The following is a 26,106-nucleotide window of genomic DNA, read 5'->3' as shown; positions in this document are numbered from 1 at the left end:
AGTGAGTGAGTGAGTGAGTGAGTGAGTGAGTGAGTGAGTGAGTGAGTGAGTGAGTGAGTGAGTGAGTGAGTGAGTGAGTGAGTGAGTGAGTGATTGATTAATTAATTCATTCATTCATTCATTCAATCAGTGATAAAAGGAAAACACAAGCAACAAGAAATGCTCTATCAGAAGTAAAGAGTGGACAGGAGAGAGGTGGGCTCGTACTGTTATGAGATAAGTCACACATAGTTTTTCCATCTGTCTGCCATATGCACCAGTGTAGTTCAGTCCAACCACAGTAACTGTGAGAGAAGTCCTGATACGAGTGAAAACCTGTGTCACCAGGCTGTCGGCGCACTAAGAAACAAATAAGTTCAATTTAATTTGGTCAATGAGCTCAGGTAGCTATGGTTCAATACTTAGTGTGTGTGTTTTATATTAAAGGAGACTCTAGGCAACAAATTGAATCGAAGGCGATTAGGCCAAGCTCTGCTGCACCATTAAATTTGGTTTAGTAAAGTCAAGTTTATTGAATTTAGACTGAATTTAAACTGGGTTTAATCAAAAGGGACAAGTGAGCATATCAAAATTAAAATGAAATAAATACATACTCCATAAATAAATATATAACTGTATGCTGCCAGGACCTCAACCACATAAAAAAGTGGTTTTCTTCTGCTTTTCTGACACAAACATCTTGTTGTTACTAAGTGAAAATAATTGCTCATAATGTGGGAGCATGTGGTCCGGCTGCATTTCTTACACTGCCACGCATAACAGTCGGCCCAGTTTCCTGTTCAGCTCCAAAACTGTTTCCTCTGTGAAGTCATTCCTTGACAAAAATTCATCTGCACCAAAGAAACTCAGGTGTTTTGCTTCTGTCTCTGTTTTCTATGAGGAACTCAATTTTGCTTTCTACTGAGTTATTAAACCTTGTTAGTGAAACCCAAATTAGCTGCTGAGTGGCAGACATCACACAGCAGTCTTAATTATCAACTAACATTAGCAACACAGTGGGCGTGACACTCATTACAACGCCAAGCAGTAACGAGAAGTGAGCGGTGTGGTGAAGTCGCTTTTGCTGATGTCGGCTTCCATGGAGAGAGTCATTTTACGTGTGTACACAGTTTCTAGTTTGTTTGGAACAACAACAATGCTCAACCTGATGCTGTTGCAACATTCATACAATAAAACCTCCCTGCAGCCTGCAATGTGTCAGTTGTATATGTACAGTATTAATCTGCTCTACTTGATCTACACTGGTTTAGGGTGTATAGTCTATGGGGTATATCTTGTACTTCCTGTATGGTTGCCATGCCACTGCTTTGTGGGTTCAGGTCATCTGATAGGGTGGCGACTGAGCAACCGAGCAGCAGACAACTCCCTCTCTCTCTCTCTCTCTCTCTCTCACGCACACACTCTCTCATTGTACAGCTATCTTTATGAGGTCACTCAGAGACCTAATGCATTCCCTGCAGCTGGTTAGCGAAACCTTAACCATAACAACTACCTGTCTGTAAAGTCCCACAAGTACACACACACACACACACACAGACATTAAAGCTCTAGTTTACGGTCTGTCTTTAGGTGATTATGTTTATAATACCACACATTAATTTCAGTCAATATTATAGCTCTGACACACACAAGCACAACATTCACACTTTTACACCAGGCAAACATTATGGAGGGCGGGATTCTGTTTTGTGTGCCTCTGTCCAGCCCCCACTATTGGCTGGTTTCCAACCAATCACATCACTCTCAATAGACAACTTGCCCCCAGCACTACTGTAACTGCAGACCCAGGAGCTTTTTCTGACCGTGGAGTCCACAAGGGTTTCTTCACTTCACTTCAACCTCACTGGGAGAAACACAGTCTGATCCAAGTTCCTGTCAGAAGCAGCAGCAGCAGATTCTCCTCCTCCTCCTCCTCCTCCTCACTCAGGTAAGAAACAGTTTGTTTGTTTGTCTGGTTTCCCACCCTCAGTGAAATACCCGAGAGGCTTTAGACAAAGAAACTGGCTTCCCCCATCTGTGCAACTCAAAATACAGGTGGAGTAACACAGTTGGAGTAACAAGTAGAGATCTGAGGGATTCCTGATAGATCCTGAGATCTTGTTGTTTTGTTTTTGGCACAAGAGGGACTCAAATCTAACTGAAACAGCGATGGAAATTGGAATTTTAAAATCTCCAAAAACACAGGTATTTTTCCGTTTTCTTGTATGTTGATGTGTAGATTCATGGAAAGGTGAGAAAATGCTATAGTTGACATGTTCTATTTGAAGAGATACAAGACTAAATTTGATCCTTGTTGTTGGTTTAAAGTTGAACAAGTAAAACTGCTCTGTGGTACTGGAATATTTACTTCATTCATTAGCTTCTCTCCTCTGTTGGTCCAACTCTGCAGATAAAATGCAAGAACAATGTAGTTTTCATACCAAAACATTTATCTTAGGTGTAAAGTTTCCAAGAAGCAACTAGTGTTACGGACCCAGCTGTGGTTTTACTAGCCTATTAAATTACCACATGGCACTAAAGGCTGTCTGCAGGTTCATTAGACTCATGTACAACATGTCAGTGCTCTCAAAAGCGTATGAGTATTTTTCTTTTTTACATTGGTTCAGCTGCAGGATGTGGTCGACAGTAAACACAGACAAACAGTCACAGTGAAACTGCTGCTGGATGTATGCACACACCGGTTCACCACTGACAATGTGATCGTATATTTAGGAGAACAAAGGACAACATTGTATGGTTTAAATAATGTTTTGATAGCAGTTTTAGGATAGAGTTGTGTTGATACTTAAAACTTGAAATATTGCGTTTGGTTGCAGTTTTAGGTGATCTCAGCCTGAGATCATCAGACTAAATCTAAATCCTGAATTAACTGATTTTTTTTTTTTTGGCCACTTGAAGGCAGCAGATATTACACATACAGAAAACTTATTAACACAAAATCAGTGGCCAACTTTTATGTCTGCTACTTAGCAACTGCATCTCCTCTTGTGTTTTTGTCACCTCATTGAAATGTACAAAAAACAAAACAATAACTTGAAGATGGATGCGTGTTGGTAACAGCTGAAGAGGGTCCTTGAAGGAACTTCACAATTATGCAAAGAGATAAGAGTGAGAGGGCGGGTTGAGATAAACCTTAACTATAAACAAACATTTTGTAAATTTAAATCAAGACAGATTATCAGTAAAGACAGGAAAGTTTATTTAAAAATTGGGGCAGTTGTAAGGTTATGTAACAAACTTTCAGTGAAACAGTGACTACGTCTTGTTTCTCAATCAGCCCCTAACCCAACCTCCTTCACAACATGCTACACACAAACGCTCACTTTAACACCAGGAAAACATTATGGAGGGTAGGATCGTTGTGTTTTGTGTGCCTCTTTCCAGCCCCCACAGTTGGTTGGCTTCCAGTCAATAGTGTGGGCACAAAACCCCACCCGCCTCTATAGACTGCCAAACGTATAAAACATATAATGTATGATAATACCCTTGATAATGTCAGCAATAATTACGTGACATTTCTGTGTTAAGAAACTGTTCAATGCAGGCATTCATCACTGTGATTCATCAATGGTCATTAATTAAATAACCTTTAGTAAATAACTAATCATTAAGTAAAACGGTTAAATGTAATTATATATGAAATCTATTCTGACATCCTGAAGACAAAATAAAGCCAAAAGTTGAAATGATTTCAATAAGGCTGTCACAAGTTTTTGATACTGGATTGTAAGTTGTTTTTTTAAAGAAAATTACTAATTTCAAGGAAAAGTTTTAAATATTTGGTTTCAGTAGACAGGTAAGAGCAGTTGCAGTTAACACAAGAGCTGTGTCTTATATAGGTTCTGTGGATCCAACATCAGGAGTTTTGTTTCGCAGGAATCTGATACTGGACACAGAGACAGAGCCATGTCGGAGTGCCTCAGAACAAACTTCTGAAACTTTACTGAACATGTAAATTCATGTATAATTCATGTAAATTCAAAAGTCAATATTAGGGAACTCCACTGGCTCACATTGTAGAGCGCAGCCTATAGGCTTTAGTCTAAGGTCTTAATTGCAGGAGCCTGGGCTCGTGTCCAATTCACAGCCCTTCGCTGCATTTCAGTCCCGTCTCTTCCTCCCCCCTGATTTCCCGTCTCTCCCACTGTCCTATCACAATGAAAGTGCAAAAAGCCTAAAATATAAATGTAAAAAAGTCAACATTAGTTTCTTTAAATCCAAAATAGGACCTTTCCCGAAACATCACCAAGTGGTGAGCCTAAACTGAAAGTCTTACCAGAGCAGTGTTGGATCAGGAAACGCTCTGGTTGGTGTGGTTGGATTAGGTCCCATGGTAGTTAATTTAATTAACAGTTGACGAGATATTTGACTGTTGATGGACCAACCCTTAAAGAAGCTGCTTTCTCCGGTTTGAGAGACTGCTCTGCATGTTTACAAGCAGCCGTGGTTTCTTGTTGTCTGCAGTAAAAGCTTTCTTAAAAACAGGAGTTTATAGGTAGTATTTAAAGTAAACTACCGGTACACAAGCTCCTGAAAAGTTCCTGCTGCAGGAGAGAGCCTTAACATTAACGTTGTAAACCAGGAACAAAAATGCCCATTTGGACATCAGAGACTTATTGATTATTAACTATTTCACAGTCCGGAGCAGACAGGATATCACCAAAAGGAGAATTAATATTTGTAAGAAACAAAAGGCAGCTACAGGATTGAAGTCATGCGACACAAAACTTGTCAGGACAACACTGACATTTGAAACCAGTGTTTTGAGTAGTTTGTTTGACATCCGTGTCTCTGTGTTTGTCTGTTTGTATTTGTTGGCACACTGTTATCAAAGGTAGTATCTAGTGAGGTCAAGCTGAGTAACAACTAATTCATACTAGTTTGACAACCTCCTTCACAACATGCTACACACAAACACTCACTTTAACACCAGGAAAACATTATGGAGGGTAGGATCATTGTGTTTTGTGTGCCTCTTTCCAGCCCCCACAGTTGGTTGGCTTCCAGCCAATAGTGTGGGCACAAAACCCCACCCGCCTCAATAGACTGCCAAACGTATATAATATATAATGTATGATAATAGCCTTGATAATGTCAGCAATAATTACGTGACATTTCTGTGTTAAAAACTGTTCAATGCAGGCATTCATCACTGTGATTCATCAATGGTCATTAATTAAATAACCTTTAGTAAATAACTAATCATTAAGTAAAACGGTTAAATGTAATTATATATGAAATCTATTCTGACATTCTGAAGACAAAATAAAGCCAAAAGTTGAAATGATTTCAATAAGGCTGTCACAAGTTTTTGATACTGGATTGTAAGATGTTTTTTTTTTTAAAGAAAATTACTAATTTCAAGGAAAAGTTTTAAATATTTGGTTTCAGTAGACAGGTAAGAGCAGTTGCAGTTAACGCAAGGGCTGTGTCTTATATAGGTTCTCATGGGTTTTAGGTAGCAATAAAAGAGTGTAAAAATACTCCATAAAAGGCTCTCACTGAATGTTTTCTCACTTACTTTTTCTGTTTTGACTTACAAGTATTTCAGCAAGTATTTTTATCATCAAAAGTGAAAGAAATTCTGCAAAATGGGGGAAAAAGGCTTTTGATGCACGGTGCGTGCTGCAGGCAGGGGCTCGGTCATATCAGAGACAGGAGGATTAGGAGGGGGCAACAAAAGGCGTAGTGACTAAACCTGTTTGAACAAGTCCAAAATATTTTCCTCTGAGAACAGGACTGAGTGTAGGTGGAAATGCAGCTTGTGATGTTAATGAGAGTGTTTAGGGGGAGAAAGGCTAGATAACCTTTCAGTTAATGTCTGTATTGCCTCTTGAGTTTAACTTCCCTACAGTATGATGCCATGCAATCTCACTTAGTTTTCTTGACCCTTTGTTGCACCAAAGCACATTTTTGCGTTTTTGGCGTCTAATCTCTTGCATATTTTAAACTTTTTTCATGCATAAAATTGAATAATATATCAAGGGTTGTGCATTTTTGAGTATTCACAATTTTTGTCATGTAATTTTTATTTTCAGCCTATTGTAAACCATATAAACTTCCCTGCAGTATGATGTTGTGTCATCTCACTTTTAGTTTTCTTAATATGTTGGTTTGTTATGTGTTTATATAGTTGTTCAAAATTCCTCTACAATGGTAAGTCAGCTGTTTGTAGGCTACATATATTGAAAAGGTGTAAGTGTAGATATAAGATTAGATCAGATTAGATGAATTTATATGTAAATAAAAAAATTACATACATATAATATCTATATTTATGTACTGTATGTTTTTCTTATTTCATAAATTATCTTCACATTCAGGGAAGGTGGTACACAATATTATATATGTACATACACTGACAGGCTTAAGGATGGATATACAGTATATTTATGTAACATAGATCTACTACACTACATACTGTATAAATCTACATATAAAATCATATCTTTTTTTTTATTTTTTTATTTTTTTACAAATTACTTATATGTGTACATGTTGTTAAAGAAATGTGATACATATACATACATTTCATCTGCATGCTGAGTCCAAAATGAATTTCCCTACATTGACATTTAAGTATCTTTTCAGTAACTAAAGCAGACTTAATGAACCGTGTAGTGTGCAGTTAAAGCAGAAGGAGCATGTTCTGATTGTTTGCGGTTCATGTTAAAGCAGATATCAGTGGAATGTTCTTGTTAATATAAGTCCCAAATAGTCCTATTTTCCGTCAGCAATCACTTACATGAAGTATTTCAGCCTAAACACGAGTCTCTCCGTCACTCTGCTCTGCTGTAACCCGAGGAGAAAATTTTCCTTGTGGGATACAAGTGTTATCCAATGAGGAGAGAGAATGGCATGAAGGGCTGTGTGTGCAGCCAAGGGATGCGCGTGAATGTGGTGACGTAGCACGAGGACCAATTGATGCCTGACAAGGGCGGGGGCTGCTAACTCATGGTGCGTTCAAGGAAACTCGTACTTTGTGTTTTTCCTTCCTGTGAAGTCATACCAGTTCGATCTGGTACGAGTTCACGGGTCGGAAGTTACGAGTGGCCGTTATAGGGAACTTTCACAGACAACAGGACGGTAAAAACACGAGCTACGGGTTACCTGGAACGCTACCAAGTCGTAGTTGTGACTTGAAGCTGTAACTTACGGTTTCAAAAGCCTGCCTTGAACACAGCATTAGCCGAAACGGCCCTGCCACTGATATCTGCTTTAAGTGTTCTCTTACATGGGCCTCAGGCAAGGTGAGCTGTCGCCAGGTTTTACGAGGCACACACCTTCACACACAACCCTTCTCACACACAAACACACTACAGTAATATTTCCACCGGCCTGTACATGGTGTTTCCAGACACAAACAAACTAATTAAAATTCCAATAATGTTCCGACTCCTTCATGTCTGTGTCTTTTCTCTCCACAGCCAACATGAAGGTAGCATCTTTTAACATCCAGAGGTTTGGAAAAAAGAAGGTGTCAGACCCAGATATTCTCAACATCCTGGTCAAGGTAACGTCAGCCAGAATGAAAACACACACACTGTCACCTGCTATTATAAAAAACTCTTTTTTAATGTGAAGAATAATATCATTTTTTGTTGGTCAACTCTAGGAACCTGAACAATAAAAATGGTCAAATACTCTGTTACTGTAACAAGTAACAACTAAATAATAAACATATAAGATGATTAATAAGAAGTAAACTCTACATTACTCATATCTGGTGACAGGGTTATACTGTACCATCGGTCAATCAGCCAAATGTTGGAGTTTCCTCCTTGATCAGCACACATTTCAAGAATTATTTCCTTCCTGTCTGAGCTATCAGTTTTCAAATAAATAGCTGTAATTACAGCACAGCCACTGTTTGATTAGGTAATTTTGTCATTGTGGGTATGAAAGGAGCTCACTGGATAATCTGTAGACTTTTGTTGATCATGTTTCAGTCACTAAACGCAGCAGCTGAGCTGTGAATTTGACTGTGAAATAAAAATTATGTAATAGCGCAAAGTGATCAGATAGGCAAATGGCAGAATGCAAATAGTCTGTGAAGGACTTCAGTCATATTCTAGTTTTTGATCATATGTACTTCAGACTGTATTTGTTAAATGGATATGACACTGACGTCAGCCTCCGTCTCTCTCCGTTCCTCAGATTGTGTCCCGTTATGACATCATTTTGATCCTGGAGGTGGTGGACGCCAGCGGCAAATCTGTAGATGTCCTGCTGGATGCACTCAACAAGTGAGTGTTTGTTTCTGTTATTACCATTATCATTAAATACAATTAAATAATTAATAAGGCTTACTTCAACATAACGTGCATCCAAAGACAACACTAGCATGATGACAGTAAACAGGTTTAATGTCACCAATGCCACCTTTTATAGGTGTGTCGGAGTAAACTGCTAGCAATCCGTAAACACAACAAAAGTAGCTAATTGAAGTTGATTATCCGGCGTGACAGAGGTTATGACAAGTGAATATTCCCATGTCAGAATAAGGTGCATTTCCACTTTCACTGACAGGAATGTCATTATTTTTATTTTTTTTACAAGTATTCAAATGCTTTAAAAGGTGTCTGTCTTTCTCTTTGTACAGAGCGAACAAAAAGCATCATTACACTCTGCAGATCAGCACTCGTCTGGGTCGAACACGCTACAAGGAGCAGTTTATGTTCCTGTACAGGTGAGAGGTGAAAAAAGTGGTGGAGTCATAAAGGAGGTTAATAGAGGCTGCACAGCAGTTTGTCAGCATGAGAGTGTTCCCAGAGGATTTCACAACAGAAAAAAGTCCAAATTTTATCCATAGGAACAATATTAAAATTGGTGAAATTATCAGAAATGCCATGTTTTAGTGTTATTATATAAAACTATTATAACAAGTCTTCATTTCTCACTTATTGCATGTCTGTGTGTTTGTGCAGAGATGACATGGTCAACCTCGTGGGGTCTTTTCAGTTTGATGACGAGTCAACAGTGGGAGAAGATGTTTTTGCAAGAGATCCCTACATCCTGCGATTCAAATGCCTCAATACAGGTAGAAGACACAGATACACACAAAAACTTGAAATACTAAAGATGTCAAAATATCTGCATCTTTGGGAATATCTCAAAAACAAAACATAACATAACACCTTGTTGTTCTCACCTCTTTTCATCATAGCTCAGACTCTGGATTTAGAGTTACATTTGCATGTAATTAGTGTTATATAGGGGAGAAAACCTCAGATACATCTATCTAATGTGCGTGTGTGTGTGTGTGTGTGCACCCACCGTAGTGCTGAAGGATCTCGTGATGATCCCAGTTCACACCAAACCAACTGACTCGGACAAGGAGCTGGATGAACTTTACCAAGTCTTCCTGCAGGTCAAGAAGAAGTGGAAGACTGATGTAAGGACATGACATCATCAGATTGATGTACAAAAGTACTTTGTTAAGATGTTTACATAATGTACAAAAGAAAAAAAAACTTTTATTAAAAGTTTCAAGCTTAAATAAAAATTGCAAATATTTGTGTGTTTTGCACAGCGTTATTTGAATCCTGGTATTGTATAGCCATAGAAAACATGAGTGAGTTTATGATGATGGCAGAGCTATTGGATAACTGTCTGAAATGCATGTTTACTGTAGTAGTAGACCCCTTCACCTGTCAGGGTCACAGACCTGTTGGTTGTTGCTGACACCTGTTGCTGCTCTGCCTCCTCTCCGCTCCAGAACGTCATGATCCTGGGCGACTTCAACGCTGACGGCTCCTACGTCTCCACGAAAGAGATGAAGGAGATCAGCATCCGTAGCGACAAGAACTTCCACTGGCTGATCAAAGATGACGTCGACACCACAGCCAGCTCCAGAAACGACCACACCTACGACAGGTAACACACACAAATACCGGTGGTGCACTAGATTCATTCATTTTTTATTTCTGTCATATCAGTCTGATTCCACATTACTTTATGTGGTGTCCTCTGTTTTTACAAATATCAGCAAAAGCAGATACATAAAATAAATTAAATTACAAAATAATATTTTACTAATATTCTTACAAGAAGAAAATAAAAGAAAACATATGTTTGTCAGATTAATTCTCCAATTTACAGATTATCTTGTAAAAGAACTTGTTTTCTTATCTCCACTGCTTTCTGCAGGTAATGAGCGTCTAACTGTCTGTATATGTTTATATGTACATAACCAAGTTAATCCTGTGATAAATCAACACCTGCTTGTATTTGACTAAAATAAACCCTGTACAATTCCACAAAAAAGAGCAATAGAAAACAAAATAAAAAATAAATTACAATGTCAAACAAACAGCAAAATGCATTAAATTCTGAAGAAATCTCAGTGCCCTTTACAAATTATAGGACCCTAGATGTTCATACTACCTTTATAAAAACCACTCGCACTTTATAATAAGAAGATGTTGTTTATAATGGCATCATTAGGTTATAATGATGCTGTTTAATACCTGTTTTAAGATTAATCACAGGCTGCTAATGTCTCAATCTTGACTTTAAGTAGAACAAGTACAGTATCAGCTCTCTTATCAGCCTGAAATAAAGACGTAAAGGAATAGTGCAACTTTCAGAAACTTGATGATACTTAAATCTATCTGTTAAATCTGAAGGTAAGATAATAGATTGATAGACAGGGATAGGGTTTCTTCAAAGTGCCTGAAATTCAGATGAACAGGTGTACTGTATAATACTTGGCTGACTGTGACTTGCATGTCTCTGTTTAGGATTGTGATCTACGGCAACGACATGCTCCAGGCTGTGGTACCAAACTCTGCCAAACCCTTCAACTTCCATAAGGCCTACGGCCTCAGTGAGGAGCAGGTCAGGACTTGTTTCATAGAGCCTCAGCATGCAGCTCGGCTGAAATACTCTGCCAGAAACACTGTGTTAAATTCATAATCCAGATATCCAATATTTTTGTTAGTCATATCTTTTGGCCTTTATTGACAGTAGCACTTGAGATAGACAGGAACCAGATTATGCAGCTGTAAATGAATCAACATTTAACATTGGTCTGTAAGAGTTTAAGACAATATAGTTATATATATGCCGATCTTATCTTTTAGGCTCATGTGCAAAATATTGCCTTAGTGTTCAGAAATATTTAATGGGAACGACCGATGTCATGGTGAGTCAGCCAATTAACTTGTGTGTACAAAGTTGGCATTTTGGCCCATAGATGGCGCTAGAAAAAGCTTTATGAAGTGCAGTTACTATTCTTTACTCTCTCTTTTTTTTAAATGATGAAGAAAAAAAGCAGAATTATTAAGTTAATGGGTCTAATAATAATAGGACTGAAATGTGTTCACTACTTAGTTACGTACTTATAATTGTTTCACACTAAGCTTCTCACTGCTCCCACAGTGACTGTCAATCAATAAATAACTGTTTATTTTCTAGGCTCTCGATGTTAGCGACCATTACCCTGTGGAGGTGACGCTGAAGTCCATAACTCCAACATCAGATGATGAGGATGGTAACCAGCATTATGTATATATTCAGTTTTACAGGTGTTTCATTGCAGCCAATAATACCTGTATTCTTCAAGGACGCTCCACCTGCAACACAGACATTTTAAAATAAAAGAACACCAACAAAAACGAACAACACAGACATTAAAAACTTAGCTGCGTATTAAAACTGTTCATACCTGCATGACTGAATGAATCATGTGTTTTCATCTGTACAGATGTGGACCTGCAGCAGCTGGTTCAGGCGCCACCACCACAGGTGCCCTTTGCCGTGGATGAGAATCTGCTGCAGATGAAGAGAGGAAACCTGCTGCTGGAGAGGGAGAAGATCGGCCTGGAGATCAAGATCCTTAATCAGAAAATAGCCAAGATGAACAACACATAGGATGTTTAAACTCAGGAGGCCAGATCCACAAACGACAAACATAACCATAAACTTGTAACCCAGTACCCCCAGAACCACAACGGTTCACCCTGATGAACCCAGAGCCGTCCTGGTGTAGTGCTGTTTGTTTGTACATTTGTATGAAGTAACCACTGTATCAATGGAGGCAATTTCACATGTTACTCAACTACAGTTGGTCACATGGTCAGTTGTCTTGAAATGTCATCATGTTGACAGTGTCTTCAGTAAACTTTAATTTACAAGATGCAGAGAATGCTCAAGTTTGAGACGACTTTTCTATTTGAAAATGTATCACTAATAAAGGAAAGAGTTAACGATGAATGGCGGCCTGCTTTACTGCGTTTTTATCTCAACCACAGTGGAGAAGAAATATAATGTCACTCACTCACGTACCCGATCACATGCAATAAATACACTTTAGAGATGATAAATACTAATGTTTTTTAACCTTATCATGTGAACTATAATATTCTATTTCCTCACTTGTAAGAAAAGCGCGGTATAAAAAGATAGCCAGGAATTTGTCACCATCCCTGGCTACCTGTTCATGCAAACCACCAGATATCTCCTTTTGTAGGACAACAGTAATTTAACTTGTTCCATTCATCAGGGAAGAAAGTCATTCAACTACAAAATACAAAACTTGGAGACTTGAGCAAAGAATCCCTTAACTAAATAATACATTTTCATGGTGTGCTACATCAGTGGTATACAAATGTACAAGGCAAGCCAGTGTGGGTAGCGTAGATTCATCCACATTAATGTGAGACTTTTTTATAACCAAATACAAACTCGTTGTTGTCCCTTTAAGAGTGAAATCTATAAATCTTTATGTGCAAGCATTTCTATAAAATATGACTTAAACACGCATTCTCAATTAAATTAAAGCAGAAGTAAGCGGAATATTTGTGTTAATATAAGTCTTAAATAGTTATATCTTCCGACAGCAATCACTTACATAGAGTGTTTGGTCTGAAACACGGGTCTGTCAGTCCCTCTGCTCTGCTCTGAGCCGAGGAGAAAACATTTATCGTATCCTACAGTTTTTATCCAATGAGGAGAGAGAACGGCATGCAGGGCTGTGTGTGCAGCCAAGGGACGCCGTGAATGTGGTGACGTCGGGACAAGGACTGTTATGGTGCGTTCAAGGCAGCCCGTAACTCGTGTTTTTCCGACCTGTGAAGTCGTACCAGTTCGATCTGGTACGAGAACCGGTCGGAAGTTACGAGTGGCCGTTATAGTGACTTTCACAGGCAAAACAGGTCGAAAAAACACGAGTGGGTTGCCTGAAACGCTACAAAGTCGTAAGTTGTGACTTGAAGCTGTAATTTACGGTTTCAAAAGCCTGCCTGGAACGCAGCATTAGCCGAAACAACCGGATTGTTTACTTCTGCTTTAAATGTAAAGATGGTAGATGTGTGTACATTTCATTGAATAAGTAAATTTTATCCCTAACGGAGTACTTCTAGATTACAGTAGTCTTTTACCTTAGTAAAGGGTTTGAATATTTCTAGCACCATGTATAGGCTAATGTTTTAGCAAATGTTTCCAGGAAGCATGTGAATTGGGACTCAAGGAGAAACCTTTAATGCCCAATCGACCACATGTGAATCAAACTTTATGTGTAGTGTAAATATAAGTGATTTGACAGAGGTCGATGCTCATAACATTTTAGACATAGTACAATTACAATAGTCAAATTTGACCTTGATCATTTCTACTCACATGTTTGACAACCTACAGCTTCTTGCCATCTGCTTTTGGATTAAGACTTGGTGGACTCTGAATCTGATCTGAAGTTTAAAGGCGGAAAATAAATCACACTTTTGTTACTTAAAATGTGGTTTCATGGTTGGGGTTGCTTGATGAATTCCTTTTCGGCAAATGAAGAATTAACTTAACACGTGGTAATTACAAAAACTTTATTGGTATCTCCCTCTTTACAATAAAATAAAAAGAAGAAAAAAGAGCTCAGGGTGTTTTGCATTTGTATTAAAGTTTCACATGGACATAAAAGATACAGCGGAGATCAGGATTGTTTCACGGCTCCATTTCTGAGCTTCAGACCATTTCTAAACGGCATAGGAAGATGGTCAGTGAGTATGACTGGGTAACATGTCCTTAACAACAAATATCAGTGTGAAACCTCTAATTACATACCATTGGGGAGTTAAGTTGCGTGTACCAGGCCTGTCTGGTAACAGATATTCCTGTCCCTGAAAACTATTAGACTCTTTCTCTTTCTGTATATGTTCACTGCTGCAGGAGCAGGGTGGGATTTGCGTTTGACAGGGTTCGTGCTTAACAGAGCAAACTAGAGTCTTTCAGTGACCATACAAACATCTCAGACACAGGAAGCAAGCCCAGGGAGCAAACAAAAACCATCGCCACATTCAGATTTTACTTCTTGCCGGACTTCTTGATGCCACTGCCACCTGGAGGGGAAAAAAGGAGACAGATAATGAAACCTCTTATATGGCAAGTTTCATACAACTTGTCACAAATGTGGCCACACATAACACTAGGTTTTAAATTCTTAAAGAGTTGTTCATGCGTTAATGACTGAAAAATAGAATATAAAGCAAATTTGAGGTCAGTTTGAGTTTCTATTGACAATTTCTAGATTAGATGCTTTTATTATCATTGCACATTTCCATACAATGGGACTTCCTTTGAGAGCAGTCAATATCATCATAGCATGATTTGAGTAGGGTTATGTCAACATTTGAGAAACCTGTATAAGATGACCCTTCTTCTGACACCGAGTGCCGGATTGCAAAAGCAGCACTTACCAGTTAGCATATACCCACCTCAGTTATTTCAGTGTATATGTGGCATGTATAACAGGAAACTCCACTTTATCTCACATTCTTCTTCTTTTACATAACATCAATGTTTTTGTTTAAAAACATGTTTTCTTTTCTTCTTCTTTTTTTTAAAATCACATTATAAGCTGATATGTTGATGATATAGCATGAAATGTAATAATGAGACTGATGAACAAACAATACTGAAGAAGACATTGCCTTGCAGTGTGTTTTATGCTTGCTTGTGCTTTGATGCGTGTGTGCTTATGTGCATTCACTGTCTGTTTGGCATCACTGGCTGCAACTCTGCACTGGTCATTGTGGTCATGACAAGACTGGTGCCACACCGCCACCCTGATCAAAACCATAGCACTGTCTATTTATGAATCGAAATCCTATGGTTGTTTATGGCTTCACTGTCTGTATGTATGGGTGATTAAAGGGGCAGTCATGATGAGAAACGTTCCCCATCCACCCCTCTGTCTTACCTAGCGGTCCTTTTCCTGAAGCTTTGGCCTTCATTGCTTCCATAGCTTTCTGATCTTCCTTTTGCTTCTGCTTGAAGGCCACATCATCCTGCAGGGACACACTCAGTTTACAATCCTTCAACTAAACTCGTCAAACGATTTCTTTCATTTTATGCCTCGCTTAAATTTAGGTTTCAATTATTTGTGAAATTAAAATCTGAATAAGTTAAGTGACACTGATTCTCAGAAACCAATAGCAGACATGGTCCAATTCATCTTATTGCTTCAATAAAATCACGTACAAACCGGCATTTGAAGATATATGAGGTGCTTTTTTTTAGTATGGACTATTACACAAATAATCGACTTATTGATCCATCTGAAAAGGCAAAAATACTTACGTCATCCATTTCCTTGTTTTGTTTCTTGGGTGCCTTCAGTGGTTTCTTTTTACCTCCTGAGGACGATAAAATAAAGGTTGTTTTGTCAGCACGATTTGCGAAAAGTGCTCATGTGGAAAAATGTGATACAACCATAGACAATATAAATATCGTCAAGCAGGTGCTCTATGACTTATTAGTAGAACTGTCGTTTAATGTAATATGCACCAGCGTGTATTTGGTGAAACGGGAGGGCAGCTTTAAAATTCAAAGCATTGTTTTCCCTGTAAATAACAAATAAATTGTGTTTGTAAAAGATTCAGCTAGCTTAATTATGAGTCATTTACTGAGGCCATGAGCCTAACACTTTGTTCGCTGACCAATTAGTCGTGTACGTGGTTTAAACCCACTGTCCTTCGTGTGTGTATATTTACAATAACCTGCAGTAAACAGATAAAAGCCCATTGTTTAGTTTGGTGAAAGATAGAGGGGGCTATCTATCAGCCTCGCGCTCTCTCAAGCAGCCGTTAGTTACAGCAAGCTAACAAGCTAACAACTAGCCTCCAGCCCGTGAAACTCGCTTCACTGAGCTTTATCACGCCGGCGTCCTTTACATTGGCCCTGGGTGTAAATGTGACCATCAGACGAAAGGAGATGTCTCACCTTCTCTGCCAGACATGCTGATAGCTGTTTCGAGCTGTTTCTAAGAGACAGAGATGTGGAACTGTGGAACTGTAGAACAGAACGGACGGCTGCCTCAGTTCTAATCCGCGCTGTCAGGACCCCGGCGAGTTCTAACCGGAAATAGAATGGCCACTACTACGTGCCTGAACGAAAACAATCACCCGGATGCTAGCACTTTCATTAGAGATGCTAGCTGGTTAGCCACAATAAAGTTCATCTATGTGACATTAATGCTTCGACGACATCGACGAAAGAAGGTAATCTTATCTCGACACATCATCACAGGTCTAAATGGATTTAATATACAGTTTTACACGTTTGGAAACTCATTTTACCTGCCAGAAACGTGGAGCTAAATGCCGGCCGGTCAGGTGGGAATGAGGCATGGAAAGGAGGAGAATAACTGTGATATAAACACTTAATGCTGTACTGTAAATATTGTCTTCATACAGTCTGTCTGAATATTCATCTGACGTGCCAGTCACTATTAACGCTGTTGCATGTCAATAGTTTTCTCGCAGCACAATGAGAGCAGTTCACACAGCTACGTGTGAGGTCATGCTGTGTGTAAAGTCCATGTTGATTAGCCTATATTTCCTCCTATGTTGTACTCTTATTTGTGGCTACGAGGTTGGCCGTGTGTTCAGCATAAATAACCATAATTTAGTACAGGTGTAAGTGATGCCACTTCACATAAATTCTACATTAACAGCACAGTAGGTTTTTTTTGTCCCCCTGTTGTTATGTCCTTCACAGTGACCCACATACAGTAGTTGTTCAATGTACTTGACAGGTTTCTCCAGCATCCTGGAGAACCTGCAACAGCTTCTCTGTAGATTTGGTCTATCTCAGTGTCTTCTGGATCTTCATATGATCCAGGACTGATGATGAAATAAAGACTATGTTGGATCTAGACCCCCTGGACTCCCTGATGCTAGCTCAGTGTTTGGTCTTGTCCTGCTGCAGAATGAAGTTATACAGAAACTTATTTTTAGCTTTGAACATTAAAGTCACTTATTGTAGAGCTTAAATGTGTAATGATCAATATGATCCATTTTGAACAACTAAAAAAGTTTGAAAAATTAACACAGATGGGTTGCCGAGTTTGTACTGGGAATATTTTTAAAAGCTGGGCCCTGTTCAGTCAGTTGTCAGATTCCTCTGACACAACATTACACCTCTAGCTGATACAGTACAACAGGCCTACTCACAAAAAGTTAGGGATATTCAACTTTCAGATGAAATTTCAATAAATTGTTTGAGATGAAGAAATTACTATTCTATACTTCTACTTAAATATTCTACTTTCATCATATAATATCACAGTAGCATGAACATTTTACTTTCACGCGAAAGTCGAATATCCCTAACTTTTTGATTTACAGTTGACAGTATATGAATCATCTAATTTATTGCTTGTCACTGTTGTTGTTTACAGGCGCCTCTTCCAATGTCAACTCTGTAGCGGCAGTAGAAGCTCTCACAGTTTTCAAGCTGCACGTCTGACTGCTGCTCTTCTCAATGAGGTACTTCTGCACAAGTTTATCCAGTACAAGAGAGACACTAGTTTAATGTGCAGCTCTACACAAAATGCATTGATAACGCTGACGATTATCAGTGTCTTTACTCTATCAGGTACAGAGGATTACGGATCTCTTTCCGGGCTCATGGCTCGTGCTGTCTGTCCCGCCTCTCCCTGCCTGGCTCGATCGCCGGCAGAATCCCTCCGGTCCGAACCTACAGTGCTCACCAACAGCCTGCCCCTCCTCCACCCACTCACCCACCACCTCCTGGTGGGAAGGGTGGTGCCGAGGTGGCGAAGGAGCGCGCCCTGGCCGCCCTACAGGTACAGGAATCTGGAAACTGTATGAACATATGTTTTCCATGAAATCACAGAACCACACTGAAACATCGTCTTCTCTCCCTCCTGCAGAGTGCAGGGGAGTTGGGGCGGCAGTGGGGTCAAAGGTCAGCTCAAACTGCCACGGCCTCAGTCAACTACTGGTGGGGCAGATATGAGGAGTTTGTCGGGCTTAACGAGGTCCGCGAGGCTCAGACCAAGGTCACTGAGGTCAGCAGACAGTAAGAAGCTCCACCCACACTGATGTGATGGGGGTAGACACACAAAACAATTCAACACATCACAAACTAAAGCTTCTAAAATGACCATAAATTGCATCAACACCTCTTTAAAACTGTTCCCTGTTACTGTTACTTGTGCTGCCTGGGAAGAACTGCTGCATGACACGGGTATGTGTGTATGTTCTTGAATCTTGCATGTCTGTGTGTTGTTTAGGCTGAGGCAGCTTTCATGGTTGCCAGAGGGATCGTGCGTGAGGCCCATGTCAGTCTGGAGGCCCTGCAGGGTCGACTAAAGGAGGTCCGAGACCGGCTGGACAGAGTGTCCAGGGAGGAGACTCACTACCTGGAGCTGGCCACGCTGGAACACAAACTGCTGCAGGTCAGTGGAGGCGGTGAGAATTCACATTAAACAGGAGGGTTAGAAACTGCTCTGTGGCTGTGTGAGGTTTTATAGTGTTGACGATCCCGCTAGTTTGAGACCAGGAGAGGATGTGGAGGTAAATTTATTCTGCAGAATCATATGTATTGGATTGATAATGTTGGAAATGTACTTATTAGTCCCGACAGTTTAGCATGAGAGTAACGGATCAGCTGATTAAACTGTCTCATGTTCTCTCCTGATGCAGGAGGAGCGGCGTCTCCGGACGGCGTATGAGAACGCGGAGGAAACTGAGAGGGAGAAGTTTGCCTTGTTTTCTGCAGGCGTCAGGGAGAGTCACGAGAAGGAGAGGACGAGAGCAGAGCGGACCAAGAACTGGTCCGTCATCGGTTCGGTGCTCGGAGCCCTGATTGGAGTCATGGGATCGACGTACGTCAACCGCGTCCGCCTGCAGGTGAGGAAAGATTGTGGTGACGGTCCAGCTGCTGCTTTCTGCTGAGGTTGATGTTCAGGACACCAGCGGATCTCAGTTCCAGCCTGGGCTACATTGGCAGATTGGCACATAGGGGGCGCCACAAACGTCATAAAAGTGTAACCGAACAGCCGGTTTGGAGAAACCTGGGGCTTGTAATGGGCATGTATTGCATGGAGCCTTCAGGGACAGAGCGGGTGATGTCGTCGGCTGTGGCGGGTGAGCGGGTGATGTGTTTGGCTGCGGCGGGTGAGGGTCAGGGTCGCTGGTTTGGGCGGAACAGGTTAGAACCCGCAGATTGCCGCTTGCGGCTATATTTTCTTTATTTTATTTCTTTTTAATTTCTTTCTTTTATAATCCTTTTCTTGGATAATATTCAACCCTCAAGGGACCACTAGATTAGATTAAGTTTATTTGTCCCCCATGGGGAAATTTGTTTTCACAGACTGCACAATGAAGGACATATGTCACAAGACAGACAATGGTATACACAACAACATCCACAGCACCAGTGACAACATACGGTACATGACAACACAGTGAAACAGCTGACAGACATATATATCATCTAATTTTTTTTAACCCTCTTCTGTTTCGACAACAAGTACTGAAAAACATTTTTCTACAGTGAAAATAAAAAATAAACAATCAATGAAAAAGAAACTGCAGTCTATGTATCTGCTGAAATAATCACAGTATGATTTTATTTTTTGTGCTTACTGTGCCGGCATGGTTTCAGCTGACGTATCTTCGTTCTTCCTCCTAGGAGCTGAAGGGTCTGCTGCTGGAGGCCCAGAAAGGTCCAGAGAGCCTGCAGGAAGCCCTCAGAGTCCAGGCTGGAAACCACCGCTCCCAACAGGACGAGCTCCGGACGCTCATCGACAGCCTCAGGGTCACTCTGTCCGACGCCTTCACACAGAGGGGCGGCAAAGGAAGTCCGACCCCAGACTCGCTCACTGCACCTCTGTCCGCCTTAACAGACCTCCGTGTCGGCAGCCAAAAGACTCAGTCCCTCCTGGAGTCCCTCCCGCCACAGCTGGGACAGCTGGAGCAAGGACTCGGCCGAGTCGAGAGTGAGTTGTCTGTGGTGAGGAGGCTGCTGGACGCCACGCCACAGGCAGCAGACGCACCGGCAGGCGAGCGGCTGCCAGCAGCTCCAGAGAGAGGAGACCAGTGGGAACCTGAGGATGTGGTGAGACGTCTGGAGGACACCCGGAGGACACTAGGAGACCGAATCAGGACAAGCACTTTCTATAACGCTGTGTTCACCTACACTGCCACCGCCATCACTGTGTCTGCCGTCTACCTGCTGCTCAGAGGGGCCGGTTAGACGTGACGGTGTCTCCACTCTGATGTTCACATGCACTGTAACACTATGTACCCGATGGGAAGTGACCCAGTTTCTCTAATAAACTGGTCTCAGGTGTTGATTTGGGCTCATGGCTGCTGCTATTTACTGCACTGCTGAGGCTGGGTGCTCAGTAATATCAGATAATATTTATCCAGTTTGATTCACTTCAATCATCTAAAACATTAAACAACAACCAAATCAACACCCTTGATAGAGACTTTCAGCTCTGGACAGCATTTAGGTATAATTTAATGGGCACTTATTATAAATTATGAAGGGGCTTAATTGATGATTAGGTACGTGTGACTGAGTTAGTCCAGTGTGACTTAATTCAGCCTCGTGATCATCAGCATTGTCAGTAGTTGGACCAGCTGAACCTCAGAGGGACCACAGGAGAATAAAAACGAATAGTGAGGTTTTCAGGATTAATTGTGAATTAACAAAGGTGACAAAAAAGTATAGTTCCAATTCTCAAACGACCTCTCTGAGATGTTTGTGTGTTTTCATGTTTGTCATGTCGTTGACTGTCTGTACTAAGATAGATGATGAATTAAATGTTCAATTGGAGGCTGTTGAGGTTTGTTGTTGCCTTTATATAATATTTGACCTGACCAACTGACTCAGTCTGCCTCCTGAGAGATTCATAAAGAAACTTGTGCATCACTGTGCTCCACCGTTCAGGCTGCAGACCATGTTTATGTTTGTCATCAGTTGATCTCCTTAAGGCCTTGCTGCTTAGATTGAAATTGAATTGAATTGCAAAATGACTGAGTATTTCTTTCAATTATAGTAAAATCACAGCACCTCGGCTATGAATCAAGTTGAAAAAGTAATATTTAGTTTGAACCTTCTTTTTCTTTTCCTTTGAATAAGAAATGTTGACAACATTCAACTATTGCACAGCTGCACATAGACCCTTGGGCGCTGTAGTCACGGCTACAAATTCCCACCAGAGGCAGAAACCTGTTCCTGTGTTTTAATTAAAGCTGGTGTCTGAGGATGTTCCTGGATGATTAAATGACGGTGTTTCACTGTCCTGAGCCGCTGTGTTCAGGAACTGAGGTGTAGTTTTAATCTCCTTCGAACACAGCTTTACATAATGATGATTGATCAGAGCTGTATTACAGAAGCTTTAACTTCCACCAGCCACCAGCAGGGGGCAGCAGCTGAGAACGTGACGGCTCCATGCTTTCCTCTATCTCATGCACAGTGAAGCAATATCAGGCAGTTCACATGAGCAGTGTCGCACTAAAACCTCTGGTCCAGTGCTGAGTTAGGTGAACTGACATAGTGACGTGTTTAGAAGCTCTAACACATGGAATAAGATGTACATTATATCATCACATACATTAGGTGAGCCAATAAAATGTAACGTATATGGAAACAACATAGAATAAAAAAACATGGCAAATTGACTTATACAGGCCATTTTACTAATTTGTACAATTAAAAAGTGCTTTCAGGGATAAAATATAAAACATAAAGAAGGATGTAGTTTTAAAATTAAGAGATAAAAGATGGTAAAACATATTTTTGAAATGATTTACAATTTAAAGTTTACAATTAGAGTGGCAAAAATGCAGAGAGCAAGAGCAAAGATATAGCAAAAAATGTCTGAATGTAGTTGAATGTGTCCATATACATTTGGCCATGAAGCGACTGCACTGTATCTTTCCTCCTCTCTATTGTATCTGTCCTGTAAATCCACTGCAGCAGGTGCTGGTGCTTTACTTAGCACAATGACTAACTGATTCCACATACACACACACACATGCACGCTCGGCATTCTGCACTACTGACTGATTGTGATGTTGGTGATCTGGAAAACAATCCTCATTCTTTTCCAAAGCTCTTTATGGCCCAAACTGAATAAACAGTCAGGAAGGATTTTGTGCAGTGAAACATTCAGGTCCACCAATGCGACAGAAAGGGAAACTTTGATAAACACACTGAGCTATTTCCTCCTCTGTTCTCTGAGTGTGATATCAGGGATGGCACGCAGATATGTGATCAGATATCTGCTCCAGCAGCTCATGTCCTTTATATGAACCATGTATGACGACACACAGAGGAATCCAACAGTGAACACACAGGATGGGACACATAGCAGTCAACTACACTGTTTCATCCAGTACTATAGGTATGTGGAGCATGTTGTTTACTGGGCTGTGATGCATGCAATGATATCTGGATTAAAGGGCCATGCCACTGATTTTACTCATCAAACTCCGGTAACAGGTGTTTGGCAGCACCACTGTATATACGGAAGAAGCTGTAGTATGAAGGTTATAACTCTTCTGGGTCATTAAGCAGATCCTCCTGGACTGATGGGTGTGGTGGTCCAGACCAAATTAGCATGAAGTGGAGTGTTTGCTGTGTTAGCTAGTCACATGATAGTTAGCTAGACAATGTTGACAAAAGTATGTATTGTGGACACAACTTTGGCACTTACATGCAAATCCAGTGTTGCATTCAAAACCACTGGTCCAAGACTGAGTCAAGTGAGGCCTGATTCAAGGCTTGTCACACGAGTATTTTGTACAAATAATCCTCAATATAGTCCACACGATTATTTTACACCTCCCAATCTGGAATCGTTAACATCAAACATGTTTAGAGGATTAGTACATTCATGTCTGTGGTCTTTTAGATAAGTTAAGATTTGAAAATCATTTAGTGTGGAGTCAGTCTTGCAGAGAAATGGGGCAAAAAACTGGAAAAATGCATTACTGAGGTCGTTTACCTCTCAAGGTCACCACAGGTCAAACGCAAATTGCCTACAGGTTTGAGGTTTTGCAGATAACATGTTGAAACTTTAAAGCTTTAGTCATAAAACGAATAGTTAGTTTATGTGACCTTTTGTGTTTCAGAGAAACCTGAGTGAATATACACTGAAATGAGTCGGTGCCACCTGGACCTTAAATCTGAAAATGAAAAATATTTGGGCAGTAAAAAAGTTTTGTCAGATTTCTACTGACCTCACAACATGAATATTTCACAGTTAGACCAAGGGTTTTACACATATCACCAGCAGGAATGTATAAAGCGTATAAATATAATTTGATGTGGAGTTTTATAAACATATAGACATAAAAGACCAGTTGACAGTTTCATTGTTATAGCTGATGATATCTATAGTGTCATTCATCTTCTGGATGTAGTTGATTGACAGTCCAAGGACATGATTTATTTCACTGTAACATCCGTCACATTTGACCCTGATTTTAACCCCAACCACGCTTCACCCACAGCCAACAGCCTTGTAAAGAGGTGGTGAGCAGGCAACATGTCTCACATAAACACACATGCATTGCACGCGCACACACATGTTTACACCGTGTCGTAAACTCAGTAACCTGATTTGAAACTGTCATGTGAGAAACCTGTAATTAACCTTTGAACCACCGCAGCTCTGATGCAGGTCAGTTTTTCCACTCCACACACACACGCACATAGATGAACAGTGTTTTGGTCATGTGAACAGGTGTTAGCAACCCACCGCTGCTGCTGCTGCACTGGAAAACCTGCAGGACGACTAACACTGTGACCAGAAACACAGTAGATCTTATTTCATTCGACACAAAAATAAAATATTCAGTTTCAGTGTGTGTGCGTGTATCAAGTGACTTGAACTCACAGACAGTTATAACCTGATTGAGTTTCAGTTCATTGTTCATCATCGTCACTGTTCTGCTTCACTCTTAACTTCTCTCAGAGCCTCAATTTAGCCATGGCAGGAAGTTAAAGCACGACAAGCCAAAAACAATGAGAGACAGTCAGACACGAGGTGCAGATCACAGAGGAGCATTTGCCGGTGGATTGAACCGTTTACGAGGTGTGTGTGGTCACAGAGACAGGTGCTCACTGTGGTTCTGTGAACTGTGGAGAGTCAGTTATTTTAGTTTGACCTGGTGACCATCAGGGTTATCAGCTGCAGCACCGAAGTGTGTCTGACACAAACCTCATGGAGACACTTGAAGCAGTGGTGACTTCAGTGTGTGATTTGTAAAGAAACATTCACAAAGACCCTGTGCAACGAGCAGAGAGACCTGTTTCGAACTATGTGATCCATTCAAAGATACTCTGTCAAACTGTGTTCAACTAAGAGGACACACACACACACACAGAGAAACTCTGTGGGGGAGGAAATATCTAGAGACATAACAATACGTATCTTGTCTTTCTGGTGTTAAGATGAGGTTTTCAAAATAAAGTAAAGTAAGTATTTATTTAATCTGACTCCATTTAAAAATAACTTTTCTCTTAAATATTGGTTGGAATTAAAAGTTAATTAATCATTAAAATGTAAAAATATATATATATAATCATTAAATTCTATTGTTAAGATATCTGGAATCAGTCTTAGTTCAGGGATGGTATAGATTATTAAAACCACCCAATAACCTTCTTACGTAACATGCAAGAATAGCCCTGATGTCTGGGTTGAAGTATTCAGAGGTATAAGAACATGATACTCAATCTTTTCAGTCTAACTCAGGTTAAGGATATGAATAGCGTCCAGTGAAACGTATATAACTAAGATCTTTTAGACTAACTTAGTTCAATGATTGCAGATATAAACTTAAACTATTCAGTGACCTTCTTACATAGAAGAACAGCCCTGACTCCTGGGTTGAGATATTCAGAGGTCATAAAATATAACTCAATAGTTAAAGCAGATAACAGCGGCACGGCCGTTTCGGCTAATGCTGTGTTCAAGGCAGGCTTTTGAAACCGTAAGTTACAGCTTCAAGTCACAACTACGACTTGGTAGCGTTCCAGGTAACCCGTAGCTCGTGTTTTTACCGTACTGTTGTCTGTGAAAGTTCCCTATAACGGCCACTCATAACTTCCGACCCGTGAACTCGTACCAGATCGAACTGGTATGACTTCACAGGAAGGAAAAACACAAAGTACGAGTTTCCTTGAACGCACCATGAGTTAGCAGCCCCCGCCCTTGTCAGGCATCAATTGGTCCTCGTGCTACGTCACCACATTCACGCGCATCCCTTGGCTGCACACACAGCCCTTCATGCCGTTCTCTCCCCTCATTGGATAACACTTGTATCCCACAAGGAAAATTTTCTCCTCGGGTTACAGCAGAGCAGAGTGACGGAGAGACTCGTGTTTAGGCTGAAATACAAAAACATTCCACTGATATCTGCTTTAAAGCAGATATCAGTGGAATGTTTTTGTTAATATAAGTCCTAAATAGTCTTATTTTCCGTCAGCAATCACTTACATGAAGTATTTCAGCCTAAACACGAGTCTCTCCGTCACTCTGCTCTGCTGTAACACGAGGAGAAAATTTTCCTTGTGGGATACAAGTGTTATCCAATGAGGGGAGAGAACGGCATGAAGGGCTGTGTGTGCAGCCAAGGGATGCGCGTGAATGTGGTGACGTAGCACGAGGACCAATTGATGCCTGACAAGGGCGGGGGCTGCTAACTCATGGTGCGTTCAAGGAAACTCGTACTTTGTGTTTTTCCTTCCTGTGAAGTCATACCAGTTCGATCTGGTACGAGTTCACGGGTCGGAAGTTACGAGTGGCCGTTATAGGGAACTTTCACAGACAACAGGACGGTAAAA

The 26,106-nt window shown here is 40.5% G+C and overlaps 3 protein-coding genes across 3 annotated transcripts; 2 read left to right on the top strand and 1 right to left on the bottom strand.

Moving 5' to 3' along the window:
- Nucleotides 1-7,364: 7,364 nt before the first annotated feature.
- LOC146987606 (deoxyribonuclease-1-like) lies at nt 7,365-11,874 on the top strand. The gene is made up of 9 exons (XM_085777926.1): nt 7,365-7,513; nt 8,158-8,246; nt 8,603-8,689; nt 8,928-9,040; nt 9,282-9,394; nt 9,719-9,876; nt 10,743-10,839; nt 11,419-11,554; nt 11,708-11,874. The coding sequence occupies exons 1-9, from the start codon at nt 7,403-7,405 to the stop codon at nt 11,872-11,874; spliced, it is 1,071 nt and encodes a 356-aa protein (XP_085634052.1). The 5' UTR covers nt 7,365-7,402.
- A 1,929-nt stretch (nt 11,875-13,803) lies between these two features.
- Nucleotides 13,804-16,327, bottom strand: tma7 (translation machinery associated 7 homolog). Its single transcript, XM_085776831.1, has 4 exons — nt 16,213-16,327; nt 15,571-15,626; nt 15,191-15,278; nt 13,804-14,330 (listed from the first exon to the last, which is right to left on the bottom strand). Exons 1-4 carry the CDS (start codon nt 16,226-16,228, stop codon nt 14,296-14,298), a joined length of 195 nt encoding a protein of 64 aa, XP_085632957.1. The 5' UTR covers nt 16,229-16,327; the 3' UTR covers nt 13,804-14,295.
- A 45-nt stretch (nt 16,328-16,372) lies between these two features.
- Nucleotides 16,373-20,645, top strand: ccdc51 (coiled-coil domain containing 51). The gene is made up of 7 exons (XM_085776829.1): nt 16,373-16,490; nt 17,672-17,759; nt 17,869-18,079; nt 18,167-18,304; nt 18,530-18,694; nt 18,942-19,148; nt 19,933-20,645. Exons 2-7 carry the CDS (start codon nt 17,755-17,757, stop codon nt 20,494-20,496), a joined length of 1,290 nt encoding a protein of 429 aa, XP_085632955.1. The 5' UTR covers nt 16,373-16,490; nt 17,672-17,754; the 3' UTR covers nt 20,497-20,645.
- Nucleotides 20,646-26,106: the final 5,461 nt, after the last annotated feature.

The sequence above is a fragment of the Trachurus japonicus genome, chromosome 5 (genome assembly GCF_045865225.1).
Source record: "Trachurus japonicus isolate A0001 chromosome 5, Traja_1.0".
Taxonomy (NCBI): Eukaryota; Metazoa; Chordata; class Actinopteri; order Carangiformes; family Carangidae; genus Trachurus; species Trachurus japonicus.
The sequence above is the reverse complement of the archived record's forward strand: the minus strand, read 5'-3'. Positions and strand labels throughout refer to the sequence as shown.

What these genes read in the sequence shown, in the direction of transcription:
- LOC146987606 (XM_085777926.1), top strand. Translation starts at nt 7,403, where the DNA reads ATGTCTGTGTCTTTTCTCTCCACAGCCAACATGAAGGTAGCATCTTTT. An exon ending in TTCTCAACATCCTGGTCAAG is followed by an intron (nt 7,514 to 8,157) that starts GTAACGTCAGCC and finishes TCCGTTCCTCAG; the next exon opens with ATTGTGTCCCGTTATGACAT. An exon ending in CAGTTTATGTTCCTGTACAG is followed by an intron (nt 8,690 to 8,927) that starts GTGAGAGGTGAA and finishes GTGTTTGTGCAG; the next exon opens with AGATGACATGGTCAACCTCG.
- tma7 (XM_085776831.1), bottom strand. An exon ending in AAAACAAGGAAATGGATGAC is followed by an intron (nt 15,279 to 15,570) that starts GTAAGTATTTTT and finishes GTGTCCCTGCAG; the next exon opens with GATGATGTGGCCTTCAAGCA. An exon ending in TTCAGGAAAAGGACCGCTAG is followed by an intron (nt 14,331 to 15,190) that starts GTAAGACAGAGG and finishes TTTCCCCTCCAG; the next exon opens with GTGGCAGTGGCATCAAGAAG.
- ccdc51 (XM_085776829.1), top strand. An exon ending in GCGCCCTGGCCGCCCTACAG is followed by an intron (nt 18,080 to 18,166) that starts GTACAGGAATCT and finishes TCCCTCCTGCAG; the next exon opens with AGTGCAGGGGAGTTGGGGCG. An exon ending in CTCAGACCAAGGTCACTGAG is followed by an intron (nt 18,305 to 18,529) that starts GTCAGCAGACAG and finishes TGTGTTGTTTAG; the next exon opens with GCTGAGGCAGCTTTCATGGT.